This window comes from Rattus rattus, chromosome 1 (genome assembly GCF_011064425.1).
Source record: "Rattus rattus isolate New Zealand chromosome 1, Rrattus_CSIRO_v1, whole genome shotgun sequence".
NCBI classification, from domain to species: Eukaryota; Metazoa; Chordata; class Mammalia; order Rodentia; family Muridae; genus Rattus; species Rattus rattus.
The window spans coordinates 47,390,069-47,413,999 of NC_046154.1; the positions used below are offsets into that span (position 1 = coordinate 47,390,069).

The 23,931-nt window shown below is 43.3% G+C and overlaps 2 protein-coding genes across 2 annotated transcripts in view; both read right to left on the minus strand.

Moving 5' to 3' along the window:
* Nucleotides 1-244: 244 nt before the first annotated feature.
* Nucleotides 245-23,931, minus strand: part of Ndc1 (NDC1 transmembrane nucleoporin) — a 45,883-nt gene continuing 22,196 nt past the window's right edge. The window contains exons 14-18 of the mRNA XM_032900872.1: nucleotides 21,952-22,002; nucleotides 19,317-19,380; nucleotides 18,524-18,624; nucleotides 5,329-5,489; nucleotides 245-2,569 (exon numbers count right to left, since the gene is read on the minus strand). Coding sequence (XP_032756763.1) covers nucleotides 2,506-2,569; nucleotides 5,329-5,489; nucleotides 18,524-18,624; nucleotides 19,317-19,380; nucleotides 21,952-22,002 — 441 coding nt within the window. The 3' untranslated portion in view covers nucleotides 245-2,505. The remainder of the gene's footprint in view (nucleotides 2,570-5,328; nucleotides 5,490-18,523; nucleotides 18,625-19,316; nucleotides 19,381-21,951; nucleotides 22,003-23,931) is intronic.
* Nucleotides 19,737-20,248, minus strand: LOC116899249 (thioredoxin-like). The gene has a single exon (XM_032900858.1). It carries the CDS (start codon nucleotides 20,195-20,197, stop codon nucleotides 19,880-19,882), a length of 318 nt encoding a protein of 105 aa, XP_032756749.1. The 5' UTR covers nucleotides 20,198-20,248; the 3' UTR covers nucleotides 19,737-19,879.

The following is a 23,931-nucleotide window of genomic DNA, read 5'->3' on the forward strand; positions in this document are numbered from 1 at the left end:
TCAGCACCTGCCGTCTTTGTTTATTTAGTTTTGGAAAAAAAAGAGTCAGACAGACAGACAGACGAGAGGGGAAAAGTGTGTTTCAGAATTCAGTCTCTTTGAAATTAAAACTAAACACAATCATCCACCAAATTAGTCTGGTGTAGGGCAAAAGCCGGTTACGCTAAAGTGAGCCCCTGCGGGCTTCACACACGACGACTCGGAGGCCAAACGGCAATGGTTAATGAAACACACAGATTCAGAGTTCAGTGAACAGTCTTGGCAAAGAATCGCCACTTTATTTTCTACCAATTCAGTATCAATGATATACAAAAGGATATAAACAGATTATCATAAATATCAATAGGAAGACACACAAAACACTCCTGAAGACATCACCACCGGAACCCAGTGTGACTTAGCCGTGTCTACTCAACAGAAGGTTAAGTCTACAACTTTCCCACTACTCTGCAAAAGCAATTTGTGGCTTCCTATGTTCCATTAGAGACACAAACACCGGTGTCGAGAGAGTCGTGGTGTGAAGTCAGAGAAAGGCTTTCAGAGACTAATCTCAGGCCATCGCTTCAGTAGGCTTGTCAGCAGGTTACAACTTCACCCAAGCAAATGCTTCTCTCCTGCTGACCTCCCTCAAGTCCTCATTGTGTGCCCCCCCCCTTTTTTTTCTTAAAAAGGGAGGGCCCACAAATATACAAAGGAAAAAGTGACCCCTCACCTTCCAAAGGCAATGCAGATCTGAGGGGATGGCAGTGTCCTGCTCCCCACCAGGCAGATGTGGTGTGGTCAATACCTCAGACACAGCACATCCGGAAAGATTCATATTGCTATCAAATATACTTTCACCCAGAGGACGTGGGAAAGGCAAGAACCTAAACTGAACCAGACATTTCGTAGGAGTCCGTCCAAGTTTAAAGGAACGCCCTCTTCAGTAGGCTACAAACACGCCACAGTTCTTTATGGAAACATAACATTAAGATTTGTCTCCTGAAATGCTTCGGTCAGAGGCAGCAGCAAACATAAAAGGCCTATGGCTTTAATTCACAGAACACATAGTGCTAGGCTTCTCTGGTTATCTGTAGGAAAGCAACACACTGGAAACACTGAAAAAGAGATCAAGAGAACTTCACACACAAGGTAGACGGGGGATTTAAAAGACCCAAAAACTTAACAATCAAGGTGAGGAATTGTCCCACAGAGACATTTTTGAGGCTAGCAAGATTCATTTGTAATTTGCCATATGCCTGTTGAAGGGCAGTAGATCTGTAAAGATGTGATACGCCAATGAAGAGGACAAAGGCCAGGCATACACATCGCATTTAAGATTCATATACAATACTGTACTGACTTTAAAGAAAAAGACAACAGCAAAGGACTTACAAAGGAGGCTTTGGCCCAAAGCTAGTCCAGAGAATATCTGCCAGCAGGACTTCCCAGGATTCATCTCCAAAGAAATGGTCTAATAAGCCATAAAATGACCACATGTACATGTGTATTTGGGACGTACATGCTCCTAAGGACAGTGACACCTGACATTCCAGTTTCACTTGCTTATTTGATGACTATGTGCTTCTGGCTCTAAAGCTTGTCCTATTATATTTTAATTAGCCAGTTAACACAGCAGAGGCTGCTCTCCATGTGAAGACAGACTAGACTCACACCAGAATTGGATCTGGTAAAGACACACAGTAGGAGAAGGGAACCTTTCCCCCTCTTTGAGGACCTCTGCCAACTGTTTAACGTCATTTCAAAAAAGAAAGCAAAACTGGCTGGGAAACGTTGGGGCGCTCCCATCCTGTACAGCATGGTCCAATGAAGTCATAGATGCTGCTCAAATTATTTCTCAAAAGCCAAATGTGAATGCTTAATCGTGTACCTTAAGATTTCAATTTTTCTACATTCCTTTATATAGAGTTAGCATCTGTAAATCGAGACTCTTTTTGGACAATCATGCAAATTTAATTTGTCCCTGGAAACAAAAACACAACTAACAGATTAACAAAATATGTCCTGTAGACAACATTTTTACTGTGAGTTTTTCTCTGCCATTACCATTTTTATCCTTTAGTAAACAAACTAATCCCAAGTTTATGTTTTGTGAGTTTACAAAGAGCTAACCTCTTAGTGCGATTGGGGGACTACGTCAAGACACCCGCCTTTAACTTCTGAGCTGCCTCCACTGTTTTCAAAAGTAAATTCTAAAAACAATTGTGAGTAATTGTTATCAGGTTATATGAGCAAGGCTGCCACAGACGCTCCTGTAAAACTGAATAAAGATTTTATTATACCACACACACAAAAAGCATTTGGTACAGAAAAGGCAGTTTTCGGTTATTCTGCTGAGAATTTCTTTCCATGATTTCTCCCATTAAAGTATAGTTTTCAAAGCAGGCACCACGACAAAGGAAGCATCTAATTAGTCCATTTTCTTCTGATCCAAGAATGCTGAACATTTACTGTCCCATCTGTAGTTGTATCAGCAGGGTAATGAACACAGTTTATATTACTTAACTATTCTTTGAACTCCAAGAACTGTTGAAGTCTTTTCTGATGTTCTGCAGATGCTTGCACAGCACTAAATGAGACATAAATGCAAAGCATAAGCTTTAGTCTACATTAAGCATATTAAGTGAACCACAGAGCGCAGAGTCAATATTTTTCAAAACAATTAAAAATGAATAGAAATCCTCACTTATTTAGTACTTCTGAAAAAACTGGATGAAAACATTTTTTAATCTAATGAAGGCAAGGGCTTGCATCGGGCAATGGCATGTTTCTACCTTCTCAACGACCAGAGCAAATTCAGACTGACAAGTGCGGGCATCACTCTAACCTGCTCTACTATGGAACCTGCTGTGCAGAGTTCCAGGCCCTGCAGTACATTTTCTGGATTTTATTATTTTATTCAAACCAGATTCAAACATTATCTTTGAATTGTGGAGTATTTGAATTGCCTTTAATATAAAATCCTTTAAACTAAAATGTTTGGTTAAAACACAATAGATTCCATTAATCGTTTTCAAAGGTAACAGCTTGGTGGCTTGGATTTATTTCTCCCTTTGAACATGTACTGTGTTGTGGAGGGAACAAAGCTCTCCCTCCACTCATCACAAGCTATTACCTTGGTGGAAGGCAGGCACATACACCCGAGAAGTAGTACACAACTTCTTTGTAAACTTCTGGGGTAAAAATCAAATACAATAAAACCGTTGGTTTTCTCGTTCTTAATTAGTAATAGAATTGAATAAATTCTGGACAGCTGAATTCTCTTCAGCACCACGGAATTCTTGTTTAAATGCCTGTGATACAGATCACCCTAAATGCCGACGATCATCTCTGACACCATGAAGAAATCCCCAATGAAGCCACTCACCACCAACCTGCTCCATGACTCTCCCCTCCGCTAGCAGGTAGAGACTTGCCTTAAACTCTAGGTTCTGCTACTCAAGGACATTTTGATGCTGTAAGCTGGAAATAAGCCAAATGTGTCCAATGATGGGCCAATGGGTGGCTATGATGGCTCACGCCTGTAAGTCCTGCATCTCTAAGATGGGGGCTGGCATGGCCAACATGGCAAGTTCCAGGACACCAGAACTACACAGAGACCCTGTTTCTATCTCATCTGCACCTGTAATCAGGTATTATACAGTCATAACCCACTATTTAGACCTATACATGATCCATTTTTTTTCTCTATCAACACCAAACAAAGCAAAGTAGGAGCCTAAATAGCACCTAGAGGTTCAGAGCTCCGGGCCACGTGGCTCACTGGTTAAGAGTGCAGACATTGCAGCTAGAATTAGTTAGCAAAATCTGGTCTGAATCCTGGCTCTGTAACTGACTATCTGTGTGGCCTGGTCCTGGATGAGATGCTTCAGTAACTTCCCCACCACCCGACAGCCAATCCTGTAACTAGATATAAACCCGCGTGTTTGAGCAACTCTGGAGCTAAGTCTTTTCCTACTGTACCACTCTGTCCTGACTCTGCTCATCAGTGCCAGTTAAATAAAATATAGCTTTCCTCAGAGGAAGGAGAAAGGCAGAACCACAATCCGCCATCTACCACTTAGCTAATATATCCTTATCCCCCAGCACCTGGCAACTAGTGCTGGAAATGGAAAGAGGACAGATTTTTAAGAACAAGTGAGACCTCCTTTCACATTCTAGCACAAACACGCCTTCAGACAAGATTTAACTGCTCTGTGTCTCCACTGACACACCTGTGTCAATTCAGATAACCCCTGCCTCTCACTAAATTGTTAAGAAAAGTAAACAGAAAACCATAATTCATGGTCCTCGTACTGGACAACATGGGTCTAGACATTAATACATAATTTTTGTTTCCTTGTAGGAAATGAAATAAATGTCTCAATGATCCAGGATCATTTACAGTTCTTGTCTATTCTCACACGCCGAAGTGTGCCAGGACTATTTGCTGTTCCTGCTGCCCTGTGCTACGGAAAGAGAGGAAAAACAGAGCAGGCAGCACACAGTATTCTGTTTACTGACTGCACACAGAAAGGCACAACCTCTCATGCCTTCTAGAACGCATTGCTATTACAATAAACACAGCTCAGTTAGGAAACCAGTATCCTTCATCCTGTCCAGCTAGGGCGTTTCATGAGAGCAAAGCAGTAAACATCAATGAAACTAAATATAAACAGGCCTGGCGTTTGTGGTTTCTCTCTGGTTTCTGAAGGTGTTGTGATCTGCCGGTGTTTTTCCAGCATGATTCACAACGTGCCACAGCCTCATTTATGGAATATGCTGCTCATCCCAGCACCCACGCCTTACGCTTCCTGACCAAACTGTAACCAGAACATTATTTAGCATATTCTTTTTTGGAAAGGGACTCAGGACTTTTTTCTAAGGATCTTTTGGTGACTAAAATGTGCGTGCGTGCGTGCGTGCGTGTGTGTGTGTGTGTCTGTATGTGTGTCTATGTGTGTGTGTGCCTGTGTGTGCCTGTATGTCTATGTGTATGTGTGTAAACATATCATACACGCACCACACTTGCTATTTTGCAGCTTTGTCATTTGCAAGAAATCCCCAAAGACAGTCATAAACATTTAAATATAAATACCAAGTCCATATGTAAGCCCTTAATCCCAGAGACCTATCAAGGCCCTAGAAGGAACTTTCTTTTTTTTTTTCTTTTCTTTTTTTTTTGGATCTGGGGACCGAACCCAGGGCCTTGCGTTTGCTAGGCAAGCGCTCTACCGCTGAGCTAAATCCCCAACCTAGAAGGAACTTTCAATACACATGCCTTCTCATGTTGGCTCTTGAAGAGCTTCTGAGAATAGGCCATCGGTGTGATCAGATGGGTTAACTTACTTCAGATGTTCACCAAACGTGGTGGTTATACGGTAGATAGCGGTTTTCAGTGAGGCCCTGAAAGCAAATCGTAATGTTTTGTAGGATGTGTCCACGAGGCTTCCTGAAGTTCGGGGTGGTTTACTAGAAGCGTGGGGCAGCTTGAAGTACTTGTCAACAGCCTAGACCAGAAAGACAGGAAACATTAGTTCAGACTATCATGAAGGGCAGGGTGGGTGAGAAGGCCTGCGAGGTCTTGGTGGGTAAGGACACTTGCAGCAAAGACAGATGACCTGCATTCAGAGTTCAATCTCCACACCCCACCTAGGAGTGATCTGACCCTTAAAGCTGTCCTAACTTCCACATGCGCACTGCATGCCCATACCCACCAAATAAACAAATGCAAAAAAACCAATTTTAAGTAAAAAATGTTTAAGTCAAGTCAATCTAACAAATGAAATTGTTACTATAGATTACATAACATCTACACAGTCATGTGTGCTCCTCAGTGACCAATCACAACACTTGGAAACACCTTTTCAGGGCCATCCCAAGTTTCCATGGCTCAGCAGAGCCCCACAACCCCATGCTCTGTTCATCACTGGTGACAGGGGATGACTTATCCCGATCTCAGCAAAAAGGACCAAAACGTTAGCCTTTAATAAAGAAAAGCCATTACTAGTCTCCTTTTCTCTTTCTTTTTGATTTGAACTTAGGTTTTGCAGTTCTAGGAGATGGGTGCTGGTGAGCAGGTAGATGGAACAAGAGAGAACATACACGGTGAAGCTGTTAGGAAGCAAAAGCTTTTAAAGGCCAAGGACAAAAAATACAATTACAAAATACCACAGCTGTTACAGTAAGACGGTCGAAAAGTCGAGCTGTCGGCTGTTAGCTCTGCCGGCAGGAGAGACTTCAGTGGGAGCACATCACAGTCACTTTACTCACACCAAAGACAGCCACCAGGAGTGAAATGACTCCAGCCCCTGTGTGTCATCTTGTTGTTCTTTCTTATTTTAGCACCCTATTTTTGCTCAAGGATAAAACATCCACTATTCCTATGAATTTCGATAATAGTTCTTGATTTTTCTATTTCTCCCCTTCTTTTGGTTTCTATCAGCCATATTTGAGACTTTCCTCAGATCTGGTGATGCTTGGCTCCTGACTGCAAGTGGAACCTTCCAAGGAGCTGACTAAAGCTTCCCAGAACTGTCAGGCTTCCTGGTAGGTGATCAGCATGGACTCTGAGGTGAACTCCACCCTCAGTCATTTGAAGTCTTTGTCCCTAGATCACCCTAGGGACAGTCACCTACTACCCTGTGTGAAAGGCTGGGTCCCATGTTCAGTAGAACTCCTTTTGTGCAGCCAGTCCAGGCCATGTCCTGGTCTCCTGAGGATGAACCTCAGGCTGCAGTGGGAAAAGAGCAGACGGCAGCAGAGGACCCACGGTCCGACTGGCATCTGATCCACCCTCCTGTGGAGCCCAACCTTGGTTGTAAAGGCACCCAGAGTCTCCCACTGCCAACGCAGGACCTGCCCCTGGAATCTGCTAAGCGTATCGACTCAACATCTGCCTTCCAGCTTCACGAGCTGTGCTGCCATTGAGTCCAACCCTGCTTATGGATTTATGTATTTTAACAATAGTAGAATTTTGGAAAAGGAACAAAATTTAATGCATATGTTAAGTCTGCCATGTTAACTTCAAGTCCAATCATTTGTTCTTTCGCAACAATCACTTATTAGAGCATTTCCTGAGGCTGAGACATACTTGAAATACTTCTAGGCAGTATGGGAGGTGGTGTTCAGAGAAACATTTGAGCAGTTTTAAGTAACCCCGAGTCATAATGGAGACATTATTCCCACTGTAATTTTCTCACCCTAATTAGTTACTACCTGGATCCACTAAACTTGTGATTTTTAAAATCTAAAGTTACCTTACCTCCTGAATTCCACCCTTCATGCCACACATCCACATAAAATCATATGCACACGCACAGGCACATACAATAGCCTACAAAACACTGACAGAATGACAAAGTAATGTAAAAAACTAGGGTTGGGGATTTAGCTCAGTGGTAGAGCACTTGCCTAGCAAGCGCAAGGCCCTGAGTTCGGTCCCCAGCTCCGAAAAAAAGAAAAGAAAAAAAACAACAACAACAACAAAAAAACTATACAAATTCAAGTCAGAACATAAAGGTAGCAAACCTTTATCCAACATTTTGAAGTTTTAGACTAAAGACAAAAATAAAAACAAAAACAAACCAGGATATTACTATGCAATCCTGACTGGCCTGGAGCTTGCTGTGTAGACCAAGCTGACCTCGATCTCAAAAGATCTCCCTGCTTCTACCTGCTGGTATTAAAGGCCTGGGCTACCACACCTGGCTCACATTTTTCAGATGAAAGGTAAGATGCAACTGAAATGGGAAGTTATCCTCTGCATGCAATTAGGTGCCCAACAGCTGCCATGCAAAATCTGAAACACATCTCGTCTGTGACTTAAAATCAAAGATGTATTGTTATTCCTAATACATCCAAGCTCACCAATAGTTCTGCTGTGTTCCTACAATCAAAATGCAATTACTTTTTTTTTTTTTTCTTTTCTTTTTTTGGAGCTGGGGACCGAACCCAGGGCCTTGCACATGCTAGGCAAGCGCCCTACCACTGAGCTAAATCCCCAACCCCTGTAATTACTTTTTAAACTTTCTGAATCTTGTTGAAGAAAACATAGACAATATAGTTACAATTTGCAATATAGTTACAACCAATTTCTGTCAGGTTTATAAATACAAACCCAGGAACTGATACCAGGACCACATTCATTTACGACTGTTCCTGTCCTTGTCTGAACATCTCCACCACTTGCCATACTCTCATAAATTAAATTTGAGGCACAAATACCATAAGAGATCAAGGGAAATCACCATGTAGTCTCTGGAGTAGATGATGACCTTATAAACACTGTTCTTGCTGCTGAGTGACTACTAGTGGGAATCCACACACGTTTTTCTTTCTTCTTCAGAATATGCTGTTCTATGGCTGGCAAGATAGAGCAGCAAGTAAAAACCTTGCAGCCAAGCCTGATGACTGCGATTCTCATAACCCACACCGTCAAAGTGGCAAAGGCGCACGTGCATATATTCACATACAAAAACAGTAATAAAAAGTTTGTTAGAAAAATTTGTCCTAGAGCCAGGAATAGTGACGTGTTTATAACTGTGAAGACATGGATCCCTGGGCCTCACTGGCCATCCATACCAATGAAGAACCCATCTCAAAAAAGAAAGTGTTTGGCACCTAAGAGTATTCTCTGGCCTCTGCAGGCATGCATGTATACATGAATGTGCATACAGTATGTGTGTACTCATGTGCATGTGTATATAGATACAAACATACACTTATATATCCACATACACACATACAGAATATTGTTCTGTCAAAACTATTTCTCATGTATGTGAATTACACATATGACATAGTGCCCGTGTGTAGGACAGAGGACAGTGTCAGCTGTCAACCTGCACTCTCCACTTTAAGACAGTCTGTCACTGTATATGGCAAGCTAGATGGCAATGGACTTCCAGGAATTTTCCAGTCTCTGCCTCTCATCTTGCCATAGGCATACTGAGATTAGAGCTATATCCTGAGGCTGGAGAGATGGCTCAGCAGTTAAGAGTACTAGTTGCTCTTCCAGGACCCGTGTTCTATTCCCAGCACCCACACAGCAGCTCACAACCTTTTTAACTCCAGTACCAGAGACACTAACAACCTCTTCTGGCCTCTGTAGGCACCAAGCACACAAATGGTATACAGACTTGCATGTACGCAAAATATCCACACATGGAATGATTTTAATTTTTTTTTCTTTTTTCTTTTTTTCCGGAGCTGGGGACCGAACCCAGGGCCTTGCGCTTGCTAGGCAAGCGCTCTACCACTGAGCTAAATCCCCAACCCCATGATTTTAATTTTTAATTACAAAAAGGATATGCACTATCATACTCAGCTCTAAATGGGTTTCAACTAGGTCTACATGCTTACACAGCAAGGGCTTTACCAAACCATCTCCCTAGATCTGTCTGTTTTTTGGGTAGAGTCGTTCCATGTTTCTAAAGCTACTCTGTATCTCAATGTGTATGTAAGGACTGGCTGGCCTCAAACGAGCATTCTCCTGCCTCAGCTGCCCAAGAGGTAGATTACAGGCATGTGCTGCCATGCTTGATTTCCAAATCTTACAAGATAATCAATGTCACCAAGGTCATTAAATTTCAGAACCATGCTGCCGAACTCAACCACTGGTCAGTCATAGCTGCTGGGCACTGAAATATGACAGCACTGAATTTAGACGAGCTGTACAGTGACATGCGCATAGGATTTCCAAAGACAGAGTGAAGAATACAAAATCCCTCATTAACAATTTTATACTGATCAGAGTAAGATGAGCTAACTAAACTACATGAACACTAACTCGAATTGCTAACAACTGCACTGTGTTGACGTAACTCCACGAAGATGAGCCACTGCTGTCTGCCTGCCCTCTCCTGCTTTGTCTCAGCCACTGCTGAGTAGAGCAGCACTCACCCTGCCTCCGCCGGCTCCTGTGCTCTGGCACAAACAGCTGACCTGACCTGACCTGACCTCATAGTCCTCACCTTCTCACCCGCCCACTGTATATGCTTGGTGTGAACAGTCACTAAGGTCCTCATCCTCTTCTCAGTACCCACCTCGGATTCTGTGAGGAGCATAAGAGAGACTGCTTATGTTAAGTCTAAAGTGGTTCACTTGAAATAATCTTTAGGAACTGGGAAGAGGACCGAAGTCCAACACCCAGCACCCACACAGCAGCTCACAACTGTCAGTAACTCCAGATGCAGGGGATTTTACCCAGACACACATGCAGGCAAAACAATTCACATAAAATAAAAACAAACAAATCATTAAAAAAGAATTTTTAATCTAAGTCTCAAAACATGATATGGTTTGAGACACCACACTATCTTAAACATATATTCTATCTACAGAAGCCAAACTAGACTTCTACTTTTAACAATAGCTATGTTTCCTTTTAAATAATTAAGTTAAAATGAACGACTTAAAATATTGCACAGATGAAAGTTCAAGTGGTTAATGGTTAGGACATGAACGTGTGGTGAGGAGCAGCTACGTCAAGCTTTTGAATGCATCAACAGGTCAACACGGGCAGCTGTGGTTCACAACAATCACTGCAGCACCGGAGCCAGAACTAAAACGCTCGTCAGCCGACTCCATGCACGCATCCTCTGCCTGCGGCCCCTGCTCTCCATGCAGACCACATGTGTGAGGAGGACCTCGGAGAAGCAGCAAGCATCTCAAGTGAAGAGTGGGCAGTGACACCAACACAGCACACTCACGGACAAACACCCTGGAGAACAATTTACCACTACCTACCTTTGGGCCCAAGGAAGCCTACGGAGAGCTTGCTATTATGAAAATAACTGCCTACTTATACTTCCACAGTCATACATTAGCAAAAGCCAAAATAAAGACAACAGAAGTGTCCTCAGACATTGCTAAATGTCTCCGAAGGGACAAAATGGCCTGTGGTTGAAAGCACTCTCAGTAGTGATGACTAAAATAAGGGACTACAATTATTGTGTGCCAGCAACTGAGGACAGTGCTTCCAAAGCATCACCTCAAGTAACAGCGCTAATGCAGCCAAGCACGACGAACTCTGTTCCCGTTAACAGCACCTCAACAGGTAAAGAAACCACTCTAGCCCCTTATAACTAAGTTATGCCTGATAACCTTCATAAAGTGTGAATATCCTAATCTAAAATTTTGAAGTTCAAAATGCTTTGCAATCTGAAGTGTTCCAAAATGGATTCTGAGATATTTCAAGTGAGGGATCCTCAATTACTAGAATCTATCCAAATATTCTCAAATCTGAAAACCTTAAAATCTAAAACACTATGTGTGCGGGTGCCAGAAGTCAACCTCAGGTGGCACTCCTGAAGCTTCTTACTAGGAACTGGGAGTCACTGGTTAGATAAGCTGACCAGTGAGCCCGGGATCACCAGCTCTGAGACTGTAAACCACCACACCCGCTCTGCCATAGTTGCTGAGGGTCAAGTTCACCTCTTCATGCTTATGTGGAAGCACTTGACCATTTCAGTACCAAGCACTTCAGAAGTGACACTGACCATGCAGTTCTACTCTATGGCTATGACACTGATCTCAGAAAGCAGGAGTAATTATTCTGTCTGGCCACCCGGGAAGCAATGGCCTGGACGTGAATGTGGAGCTCTCCAGAGCTGGGTGCCCTGGATGGCTGGCTGATGGCTCTCCCAAAAACTTCTTAGGGCAAAGCCCTGATGTTAACTGGAAGCTCTGTTGCACTGCACAGGGGTGGTGACAGTACAGTCACGAGAACAAGCTCTTACTAACCAACCACTTATGAGGTCAGATAACCTGAGTGCTATACAGAAAGGCACAGAGTATACATTTGACCCCCCACACCTCCTGAGGCAGGAACTACTCAAATCACCCAGATGTGGACACTCGGATATACTGGGCCTACAATGTATCCTTTTCTGCATTTCATAATTCCCGACATGGAGATGAAGCTTCTAATTAATGGAATTTTGAATGCAAAAAAATACAACAAACGTCTTTTCTAATAAAACCCAACTCTGTTTGACTCCAGATCTGACACGCTGGCACTTGTGTCAGATTGCCCTTCCCTCTGCAGAAGTGAAGAAATGTACACCTGTGCCAAGCCCTAAAGAGGTAATCTGATACATGGCGTGCTCAGGATTTGGGGTCCAAAAGCCTGGTTTCCAATTCTGACTCAACCATTTACTGGGTATGATCTTGATTGAATAAATCATAGCAATATGTAGCCTTGCAAGAAAAATTCAGTCATGCAAAACAAGCCTTGTTTTAACTTCCCAAGCTGTTACATTTTTATAAAGTATTTCCTTTTGAGTACTGTACTGTAAGTTAAGTCAAACTACATAAAATTCTAGAGAAATGACAAATCCACCCTGACTGCAGGATTCTGGTGAAAACTCTCTGGGCTTTTATCAAGGTCAATTTTCACTGTCAACTTGATGGGATTAAGAATCACCTAGGTGACATACCTCAGTGTACACTATGAGAGTGTTACAGGATATTTGATCACGCTGTGAACCCTGAAACTGTGTTATTTACTGAAAAAAACCTGTTTCTAGTTGTGGTGTGGTTCAGCTCTTAGCAAATACCTTTGATCCCCTCTGGCTAGAAGGCAAAAATGACCTTGGTATACACCTTTACTCCCAAACAACAGAGGTAAAATTAGTTTGCTGAAGGAAGCACCCATGTTTGAAAGTGATGTCTAATTGAGTGGCAGACAAAGTGATGACTCAGAGAAAGATTTGACAGAATAGGATCTGCCCAATTCTTATGGGAAGAAAGAAGAAAGGAAAGTGACTTAAGAGGCCATGAAAAGAGAGAGGCAGTTTTACAGAGACAGGTTAAAAAGAGAACAAGCTAGATACAAGTAAAGATAGAATGAACCAGGGAATGAGAAGCCAGAAGATTAGAACAGACTGCCAAAAGTTAGTATGAGGCCAAGGAGAGCAATTCAGGAGAGGCCAAGAGAGAGAAGGCAGATTGAATCAGTGAGTTGGAGAGGATTTTGAGCCAGAACAACAGAGTTGAATCAACCAGCCGGAGAAAGAACTAGGAAAGGGTGAGCTTATTCAGCAGCAAGTCTCAGAAGCTGAAATTCTAGGCCTAGATTAGATTATAGGAGGAGAGAAGCTTCCAGGACTAGGCCTAGGTTAGCAGACTAAGACAGTAAGCCTGGCAGATGACAACCAGGCAGACAAAAGTTACTTTTACATGAGGGGCTTTCCAGAGGTGAGATTACTTTCCTTGAATGTAGGTAAATAACCCCATGCCAGAGACGTAGTGATGTCCAGACTAAACAAGGACAAAGCGTCAGACTATGATCATTGGAAATCTTCTTTGCTTTCTGGTTGGTACCGTGGACAAAAAGCTGCTCCTACCGTCATGCCTCCTTTGCCATGATGTACTGTTTGCCTCTGAACCCCAGACAACCCCTTCGTCCTTCGTCCCCTAAGTCATTGTTTGTCAAACAGTCGTAGTGAAGAGAAAATTAACTAGCACACCTTCAAACTTAAAGCTCTAGCCCTCAAGAGTATTTCTTTTCCCCGCTTACTTCCTTCCAACCTCTTCATCCTCAAGGAAGCTACTGGCCAAGGCACCCTTTCTACCTCTCATTCCCAAAACTATCTTAGTTTGGGGCTATCAAGACAGTTCAATGGATAAGGTACATGCTGTTAAGCTCGCTGCCCTGAATTTGATCCTTGGGACACACATATGGTGGCAGAAAACCAACCCCTGCCAAGGGTCTTCTGCCCTCCACCACAGTCACACGCCCCGCAACCTCAGTTTAGAATCATGGTATGCTCTGTCACCATCCTGCATTTATTTCTATGCACTGAGTCCTTAGGTCTAGCATGCAGGCTCCTATTGAACAAGAATCATGTCTGTAGTTCCCACTCTATATGTCATTCCATGGTAAGTACTGGATAGCCAAGCATTTGTTGGATGAATGAATCTGTGAATAGAATCAATTTCAATATTCCAAGATCAAAATCTAACTTGTAGATGATGAGACAGAAACTAGACAGGCCGATCTCCTAACAAACCATTTAAGGTACTATGCTCTCCAGATGAACAGGATTGGTGGTGCTGAGGGGTCACAGGGTAAATGAATACACCCAGGCCACACAACCGCGCAGTGACGTTTCTCCCCGTACTTTGGGCCTTCTACCGACAAATGCTCCACCACTGAGCTAATCCTCAGCCCTCTTGATCCTCTTTTATTTTAAGAGGAGGTCTCTTAAGTTGCCATAACTAACCTTGAACTCATTTTATAGCCTAGGTGAAGAATGAGGTTGCAATTTTCCTATCTCATCCTCCCAGAGAACTGAGTTTTTATGTCTGCACCACTAGGCTAAAAATAGAAAGGAAGGAAGGAAAAGAAGGGAGGGAGGGAGGGAGGAGGGAGGGAGGGGGGAGGGAGGGAGAAGGGAGGGAGGGAGGGAGGGAGGGATGATAAAACTTTTAAAGACAAGGTCTCACTATGTAGTTTTGGCTGTTCTAGACCTTACAATATAACCAGGCTGCCCTGTAACTCATGGATCCATCTGTCTGCCTCCAGAATGCTATATTAAAAATGTACACCACCATACCCAACCTAAAAATAAAAACGTTTAATAATATAATTTTAATATTTATTTTAGCTTAAAATTTTTGTAATTAAAAAATATTCATAGGCAGGTGCTAGAGGCACAGATCTTTCATCCCAGGACTCGGGAGGCAGAGGCAGGCAGACCTCTGTGACTCTGCAGCACGGAGTCCAAGCCTGGTCTGTAGAGCAGTTCCGGGCAGCCAGGGCTGCAGAGAGAAACACTGTTTTGGGGTGGGGTGGGGGACACAAACAAACAAAAAATATCTTGGCCCACAACTTTTTACCTCTAAGGACCTCTTTAAAGACAACTACAGTTACTGATATTAAGCAAGAAGGCAGTTGTTCCCTAACCACCAATGACAAATTAACTGTCACAAACTCTGTAATGCTCTCAAATGAATTTCTGCATCATTCCAATTTTAGTATATGTGCTGCCGAAGCTAGCACTTAAATGAATTTCTATTTTAACTAATCAAAACCTGAGGGATACAGTAGCTGGATACTGTTAGGATACGGGTTACAGATGACCTGGCCACCAGCAGGAACTTCTTCGGGATGACCATCTCTCCAGTCCTTGACTCAAATAGCTTAAAGAGTGAGAGTCTCCCAGGCCTTTCCATTTTGCCTTTAAAGGCTCACAGCTAAATGACTGATGCTATCGCCACTGAGAAGTAAAACAGACAGAATAGCACCTCACAAATGCCTCTTAGTAACCAGCCAAAAGCTAATAATACTACACAACTTGCCTAGAATTACTGAAATACAAGTTACTCTCTTCACTGTGAGCAATTATCCCTTCAAGATCATAGAACATAAAACCAAAGACAAAAAAGAACTGATGTGACTGGCACAGCACGGCTGCCTCCTCCAAGTAAGGAGCAGTCATCATAATCAGCCCACAGCGTCAAAACTGTCACTCAGCTCAAGACCCAGAAGAGATGAGTTCTCGTGTTTATGCAGTAGCTCAGCAGATGAGCAGGCACCCAACGAGCATCTTCATAAGCACCTGTCACTAACCAGGCACCATATCATATGGTAGGAGCAAGAGAATGAGAAGATGGGTCCTGGCCTCTGCTCTACTAATTCAGTGTTGACATGGGAATCACAAAGCAGAGCCCGTAAAAAGAAAAGCACATTCGAGACAAAGAACAGTCATGTAAGTCACACTTGAGGGGATCTGGAATGATCTACGATGGCTTTAAAGCAGATGGCTCAAGGGAGGAATGGCAGTCAGTCTAGTCACAATGAGAGGGATCTCAGGTATGAGGTGGGAGTGAGAAGGAAAGGCCTGAAGAAAAGTCAGGAACAACTGGTAAAAGAATTGGTAGCAGATACAGGAATTATGTGGGTTTGTGGGTGGGGAACCTAAAACCACAAAGATACAGGATCTAGTAATAAAGTGGTTGAAGTAATAGACTGCAAGGCCTAATCTGAAGAGGGAAAGACTCACGGCCAAGGAGGAATCTGAAAGGCAACCTGAGGGCAAAGAAGCAGAGAAACACAGCAGCAAAGAGGGCTGTGCGTGGAGGAAGGCTCTTGTCTGGGCTTCACAACACTTACCTTCCCAAAGCTCTAAAGTATAATTTAGTGTTGACTCTAATTATGAATAGGGACATCAAATCACAGTGACATTTGCAGTTTCTGTATTAAAGAAGTCACCACTATCTTCACATCCTATTGTTGCTGTTCCAGTGTCCTCAGAACACCATTCACTCACCTGCTTCAAAACGACGACAAATCGCAAACTCATGGACAGAGCTTCCTACTTAAGCACAAAGTGCTAAATCAAACACTTACCTTGATAAATACGACGCAATATAATTGATTTCCTTTCTAACCCTAAGGGCTTTAAGAACACTACAGGACTGGTAGGATGGCTCAGCAGGCAGTAGTGCTAGGGTACAGGTCTGAGGATATCATCTGTGAATACAACAGGAGCCCCACAAAGGGACCTGAGTTCTCAGAAGTGAAGTGTCAGCTCCCTAGGGCTACTACTGTCTGCCCCTCTGACTCTCAACTGCAGAACACAGCCTCTTTATCTCTCTCTCCTCTGCCCTCAGTATTTCCATCTCAACTCCTTTGTGCTTCAAGGAAAGGACTGACTTTTTGACAAATCTGAAATCTTATCTTCCCACTCAAAGATATAAGTAACTGCAATAAATGGAAGTAGACTGAGTTTCTTCTAGAATCCCATAGGTGGGGTAAGTGCGACCGGAATAACTGAATCAGGGAACACTTGTAGGGCAGAGAGACCTCTGTGTAGTCAATGAGGTCACCGTGCTCAAAGGAAGCATCATATACTCAATTTCAATGAGTTCCAGGTGGTACTTTTTAAGGAAGTTAAACAACAAAATATTAAAACACATTGCAAGCAAAGTTAAGTACTGTGCCAGGAATCTTGAAATCTTGATTCTATTACACATAGACAGACAGACAGACAGACAGACAGACACACACACACACACACACACACATTAGTTGAACAAAACATACTATATAGATCATGTGCCAAAACATTTCAAGGATAGAATCATACTTCCAAGAATCCTATGTGGATTGGACATGACAGTAGACAAGGTCAGGAAGGATGATGGATGTGACCTGTTGTTCTCCATAGGGGCCACTACACTGTTAGTGTTCTGCAGTTAGTCCAGGGTAAAGCCTGAGGCTGCCTTCTCGGAGGTTTCTGTGTAAACTCGGATTACATCAACGCACAAGTGAGCCTCTTTGTCTGTCATCAGAGTGACTGCTCACTTTACAAGGTAGGAAAGAAGACGCTCCGAGGACAGAAAGCAGCTCGAGTGCTGACTGCTCTATTGTATGGCAGTGTTGAGCTGGAAGTGGGTGGCACCTAACTATAACCCCAGCCTTGGATGGCAAGGGCGGGGGGATTAGGACTTTATTGGGTCATGTGAGCTACCTAAAGAGACCCCATCTCAAAATAGGCCCCCAAAATAAAAAACTCAAACAGAATATTCAAAGCAATAAAGAAATAGGGAAAAAAATTACTGCCTTTACCAAGTAAGGTTTCCTAAGTGGTGATAGGAACTGAATTTTAAACAGAGTAACTGTGGAGCAAGTTTTTTCCTCCTTTCCAGACCCAGAGATGCAACAACGATACTCTTTGGCCCAAGCTTAGCGCCTCCTGTAAAGAGCATACTGCACTCAAGCACTGTGTCTATGTGCCCCAATCTCCTTGTCTGTACCTCCCATAGCCACAATAACAAAAGACAGAATAAAACAATCACTCAAAATCAGAAAGGGCTGGGCGTGGCAGCATTTGTCTTTAGTCCCAGCACTGAGGAGGCAGACAGGTCATCTCTAACAGTTACAGACTGCCAGGACTACACTGAGATCCTGTCTCAAAACCAACCAACCAACCAACAACACACACAACAACAACAAGAACAACACACACACACACACACACACACACACACACACACACACACACACACACACAGTGGAGTATGGTGCTCTAGTACTTGGGAGATACAGGCAGAAGGTTAGAAATTCAAGGTTGTCCTTGGTATACAGAGTTTAAGGCCAGTCTGAGATACAAGGGATGAACTTGAACAGAAGAGCCTGCACTCTCTACCTGAATTCCAGCAGCCTATCACACAAGGTTAGCATACTTACTTCTTCAGTTTCTGGAAAAGTTTTAAGTAAAGTTTTTCTTGTTCTCTCTTTTTTTGTATTAAAAAGATTAATTTTATATATGTGAGTACACTGAACCTGACTTCAGACATCAGATCCCCATTATGGAAAGTTGTGAGCCACCATGTGGTTGCTGGGATTTGAACTCAGGACCTCTGGAAGAGCAGTCAGTGTTCTTAACCACTGAGCCATCTCTCCAGCACAGACTGTAATTTCTTAAGGGCGAGAACAGGATTTTCACTTCCAACATGTTTTGTTACTAGACTGAAGAAATAAACTCTGGACACTGGAGGATAGCCCGCACTCACAATGAACACTGTCACTTACCTCCTGCAGAGTCAGCAGAGTATTAAGGATAGCTGGGAGCGTGGTCTGGACAACTCCAAATCTATCTTCTGTAAATGATGCTGCTACTAAGTGAGACAGACCTCAAGAGGGGGAGAAAACAGAAAAGCAAAATTACAATTAGACAAACCCACCTGGACTATGTCTATTTGGGAAGATGCTGATGGTCTGGATATAAGGGGAATTATAAAGAAAAGCTACAAAACAAAACTGGACACCAGATGGAACAAGCCCCAAAGAAGCAATCAGATGCCTTAGCACCGCAAAACAAAACAAAGAAACCCTGACAGCTGTGAGGATATTTACATGCTGTGGTCAAGAAAGTCCTCCCCCAGTCTCTGAAGTATCATGAAGGTAGTATGCATAAGGTGCAACAGTTCTTTACCAATCAAGTTTTCACATTTCCATGAAAGCAACCATAAGTAAAGATTATCTATTGGTTACACTTTATTTATATAGAAAGATATGGAAGACTCTTAGCCTCAACTTCTTTATGTACAAGAAAATTTCTACCCAAATCAAAGCCCATCTAGGCTTATAGCTGTGACTCAGCGGGGTGGGTGCTTGCCTAGCAGTAAGGAGGCCCTGGTTCTGTGCCTAGGACTGGCAGGCCACAGAGGAAGGTAAGAAAGCTATCCGTATAAAACAAAGATAAAGATATTCTGAAATTTAAGGGCTGAAAACCTAATACCAGAGCTGACCTTTCATGAACAGACTTCAAAATTAGCTGATTAAAGTCAACAGTCACAGATTACAGTTCAAAGATACTACTTACCTTCTAAAGCCCAAATATGCATTTGGGCATCTGAAAAAACAGCCTGAATGGAGGCCTCTGGATGCTACAAATAAAACAAAAATATCTAAGTAAAGTCCCCTGAGCAGAAACTGCCAATGTACCAGCTGTGTGGTCTATAAACAACAAGGCTGACAGATGTCTCCCAAATCTTAAACTCAAATAATTTCTTATCAAAAGATTAAGTACAAGAGAACATCCAAATTTACTGTGTAACCCTAAGTTTTTAAGTATCTCAGAATCTCATTTAAAGTAAGAGTTGCCTGTGATCAGCCTAGCTCAGGAAATCAGCAGAGTGATCACTCGAGGAGAGAGTTATTAAAGTTCTTTTTAAAATAAAAGAACTGCCTAACTAGAGTTACATTTCATAACCATCTGCTACTTTTAACCCAATTTTTTTTTAAAAGGGTAGATTAATATTTTATTGTCATTTATAATCAGATGGCAGTTGGGTATAGTCTCTCCACACTTCATAGGTTTTTTTGCAAATTAAAAAAGGTACAGGTTTTAACCCGCTGGAGCTGGTCACACTTTTCAGAGCATGATTAGGCAAACTCCGTAAAAGTGGCTTCGAGCTTTTCCTTGTTAGCACCAGAGAACTCCCCAACCTTTTGACCCTTTTTATAGAACTGGAAGGTCGGCATGCATTTGACTTCACAGTCTGCAGCAACATCCTGGCAGTCATCCACGTCTACTTCAAGGAACACCACATTGGAATACTTGTCACAGAGGGAATGAAAGAAGGGCTTGATCATTTTGCAAGGTCCACACCACGTGGCAGAGAAGTCCACTACCACAAGCTTGTCCCCCGCAGCGGTCAGGGCCTCCTGAAAAGCTTCCTTGCTCTCGATCAGCTTCACCATTTTGGCTGTTGCGGGAACCCGATGGAAATGGATCCTAGGCACCCAACGGAGCTTGCACTCAACCCAATTTTAAAAAACAAAACCCTGTGACTTTCTTTAATTTGGCCTGGGTTAGACATTATGAAGCAGCAACTGGCCCATCTGAATAAATGCTGGCAGGACTAGGCTGCACAGGCTTGTAATCCCAGCTACTAGGGAAGCTAAGGCAGGAAGATCTGAAGTTCAAGGCCTACATGGGCTACAGAATGACTTCAAGACCAACTGCAACTTATTGAGAGCATCTGGAAACCCACACTAAAAACCGGAACCCAGGTGTCTTGCAGGACTGGGCTGTTACCACAGTGCTTCTCAGCATCGTCTACACTCAACGGCTCTTGCAGAATGAGAATAAAGGAGATTATTACTCACACAGGCAAAGATTTTTCTGCTTGGAGAAGAAACATTCTTCTTCCATAAAATTCGGACCAAAGACACACCTGAGAGGCCCAGTATTGGGATTACAGGAGGGAATTTAAGGGCCAGTGCACGGCATGCATATGGCACTTAGAGTAAGCTTGTTTCCCCGGTGGAAACCAAGAACTGCAGTAAACTTCAGAGAATTCTCATCTTCTTGGTGAGGGATAAACCCTTGTTGCTAGATGGTCATAGGTAGACTAGTCTTTGGAAAGGCAACTGATCATTCCACAGACCTTCCCTTCCCCTGGAGTGAAAAAGCAATGTGGAGAAGCTAAAATGGCTCGTGCTATGCATATCCAAGTTGTTCAGTTCTTTCCCCATCATTGTTTGGCTTCAGAGAGTAAAATGAACAAGGAAAACCTTTGCCTGTGTGTAGAAGGCTCCGTTAGCCGTGTCACTAACACTGTAATACTGCCGTATACACAGAAAGGTAAAGCTCCACCACCAAAGGCACAGTCCTCTGCCTGCATGTGGACAAAGGTTCTGCCTGAGAAAGGACTGACACAGAACTGAAAACACAAATAAATCTTTAATTTCTACAACTCAGATTTACTGCCCAGAGACAGCAGAAAGGGCTGTTTGTTCAGGAGATTTTTGTGCTTGTGGCTGTTGTTGTTGTTTTGGGGGTTGGTTTCCTGGGACAGGATTTCATAAGTTGCCAGATCTTACTTCCAACTTTCCATCTTCCTGCCTCAGCACCTGGAATGCTGGGATTACACATGTAAGCCACCATGCTGGGACATACTACAACATTGTGGCCTAAAATACAACTTTTTAATCCATCAAAAATTCAACACCTATCATCTAATTTAGTCTGCCCCTCCCCCCTTTTTTTCCCCCGGAGCTGGGAACCGAACCCAGGGCCTTGCGCTTGCTAGGCAAGCACTCTACCGCTGAGCTAAATCCCCAACCCAGTCCGCTCCTTTTTTTTTGGTTCTTTTTTTTTCGGAGCTGGGGACCGAACCCAGGGCCTTGCCCTTCTTAGGCAAGCGCTCTACCACTGAGCTAAATCCCCAACCCTTTTTAACAGGCCACAAAGATGTGAGCAGGGAAATGAGTCATCAAGCACCCCAAAGCTGGACTGATCACCAGCCAGCATGGAAGGGTCAATGCTGAAAATCAACACGAAGCAGACAGCAGTCTCAGGGGGACCACCACCGAGGCAAACCCCAGGAAGCCACGGTGGCATGTATGTCTAGGGAGAGGACTCGTAGGGAGCGTCTGTAAAGTCCCTAAGTCAGGTCGTCCTTCCATCTCACACCACTCCCATTCACAAGGTTGTACCTTCACAGCCTTACCTTACTGAAAAAGTACATTATCAGCACCCGTTTTGACAAGAAATTCTTAATCTGAGTTGAAAAAAAAAAAAAGAAACACAGCTATACTTTCAAGTCTACTCAAATGGAATACACATTTCTAAGCTCTTCCTGGAGAAGTTTTCTAAACTAAAATGTAGCAATGAACAATATTTACAACAAACTAAGTGAATATCTCTGTGCTACAGGCTGGATAACTAAGATAAGCCATCTTACCTTTAACTCTGTTCCCAAGCACATACACTGGACATACAATTAGATCCTTGCCATAACAAAAGGAAATCTAAGCTGTCTGGGTAGTTTTTTCGTTGTTTTTGTTTTTTTAAGCCTTTTTTTTTTTCTCAATTTGAAACAACCGCTGGCCCTTTAACACCCCAACCTCCCTAAGACATTTACTACAAGGTGACATTTACAGAAAATAAGTTTTCTCTATTAGACTCTAAGCCCACTGCCTTGTTCTCCTCTCACCCACAGCCACAGTAAACCACAGGGATGTAGAAGGCTGAACTGGTCTCACATCAGTTCCTTTATTCCATACTAACCTCAGCAAACATGTTTCTTTTTCTCCCATTTAAGAAATTAAGATTCTTTAGTCCTTGACCCCTCAACTCCTAACAGGTGCAGGTCATTTTCTCCCCATTAAAAGCAAAGCCCTTGAGAGACTGGCTTCTTTGGAGGTTCCATTTCCTCTCCTAACTCCTCCTGATGCAGCCTCCTCTACACAAGAGTTCCTGTTCCAGGACAAGGAACAGACAAGATGGCTCAGGCCTATAACCTCAGAAACAGGACTTCAAAGACTGCCTGGTTAGGCTACAGGGAAAGTCTGAGGCCAACCTGGGCAACTGAGGAGATCCCGATCCCAAACAAAATAAAAACCAACTGGGATGTAGCTCACTGGTAGAATGCTTCCCCGTGCAGGCCAGACTCTGGGATCCATTTCCAATAGTGGACCTGGTGACACACCATTCCACTCTCAGGCTGAACGTCACTCCCACCATGCTGCCACTGCTCCTGTCACTGTCCTGCTCTGGGAAACGTTCTTTTCTCGCCTCAGCTGCTGCTCCTTAGACCCCCTTCACTATTGCCTCTCACCTTCTTGACCCTCAGTGAGTGGAGGGTCCAGCTCATCCCTTCTAGAGCCGCACTGAAGAGCACTGAGTCTCACAGCCTGAATACTGTCTGAACCTCACGGCTTCCAACTGTGTTACACACACATGCATCTAATCTTCACCTGCTCTCTACACAGGACCCTCAGATTTGCCATTCCAAAGTTAAACTTCAGCTCTCCACTTCACCACTGCCAAAGCCTTGAGGATCAGTGGTAAAGTGCCCCAATCAACTGCAACTATGTTAGTCAGTTCAATGCCTCAGGCCAAAGTCCTAGAGGAAACACTGGAACTTTCTCCTGAATACCAAAAGCAAATTAAAGCAAATCCTGTTATGTGGGTATGAATACATGTATCCAGGCCTTGCCTGTACCTTACAGTTGCCATCACAATTCCTCACCTACCACTCCCACTACGTGACTGCAGTGGCTTTAACACTGGCTCTCAGCTTCCATACTGCTTAGGATTCAAACTTGAGATATGGAAAGTCTCACTTCAACCCTGCTTTAGAAAAGCTCCTTCACCTCTTGCTCTCTTTTGCCCTCTCCCTCTCTTACTCTCAAACCCTCTTCCCCATCTGTCCCTTCCACCCACCCACTCCCGCCAGGAGCTCATGGCCAGCCTTTCCTTCCCCCCTCCCTCCTCCTTCTCCTCTCTCTCTGCCCCTACTACCCTCTTAACTCTCCTTCCCATGCCCTGAATAAACCCTATTCTATACTTAAGAAAAAAGAAAAAAGAAAAAGAAAAGCTCCTTCACAATTTAAGAAACATTATAGCATCCTACATTCAAAACAGTATGGTGGTTTTCTGCCTCACTGGAGGTAAAGGCCAGTGTCAGCACCATCCAGTGCAGCCA

Excerpts from the sequence above, each read along its gene's own strand:
- LOC116899249 (XM_032900858.1), bottom strand. The coding sequence starts at position 20,197 with ATGGTGAAGCTGATCGAGAGCAAGGAAGCTTTTCAGGAGGCCCTGACC.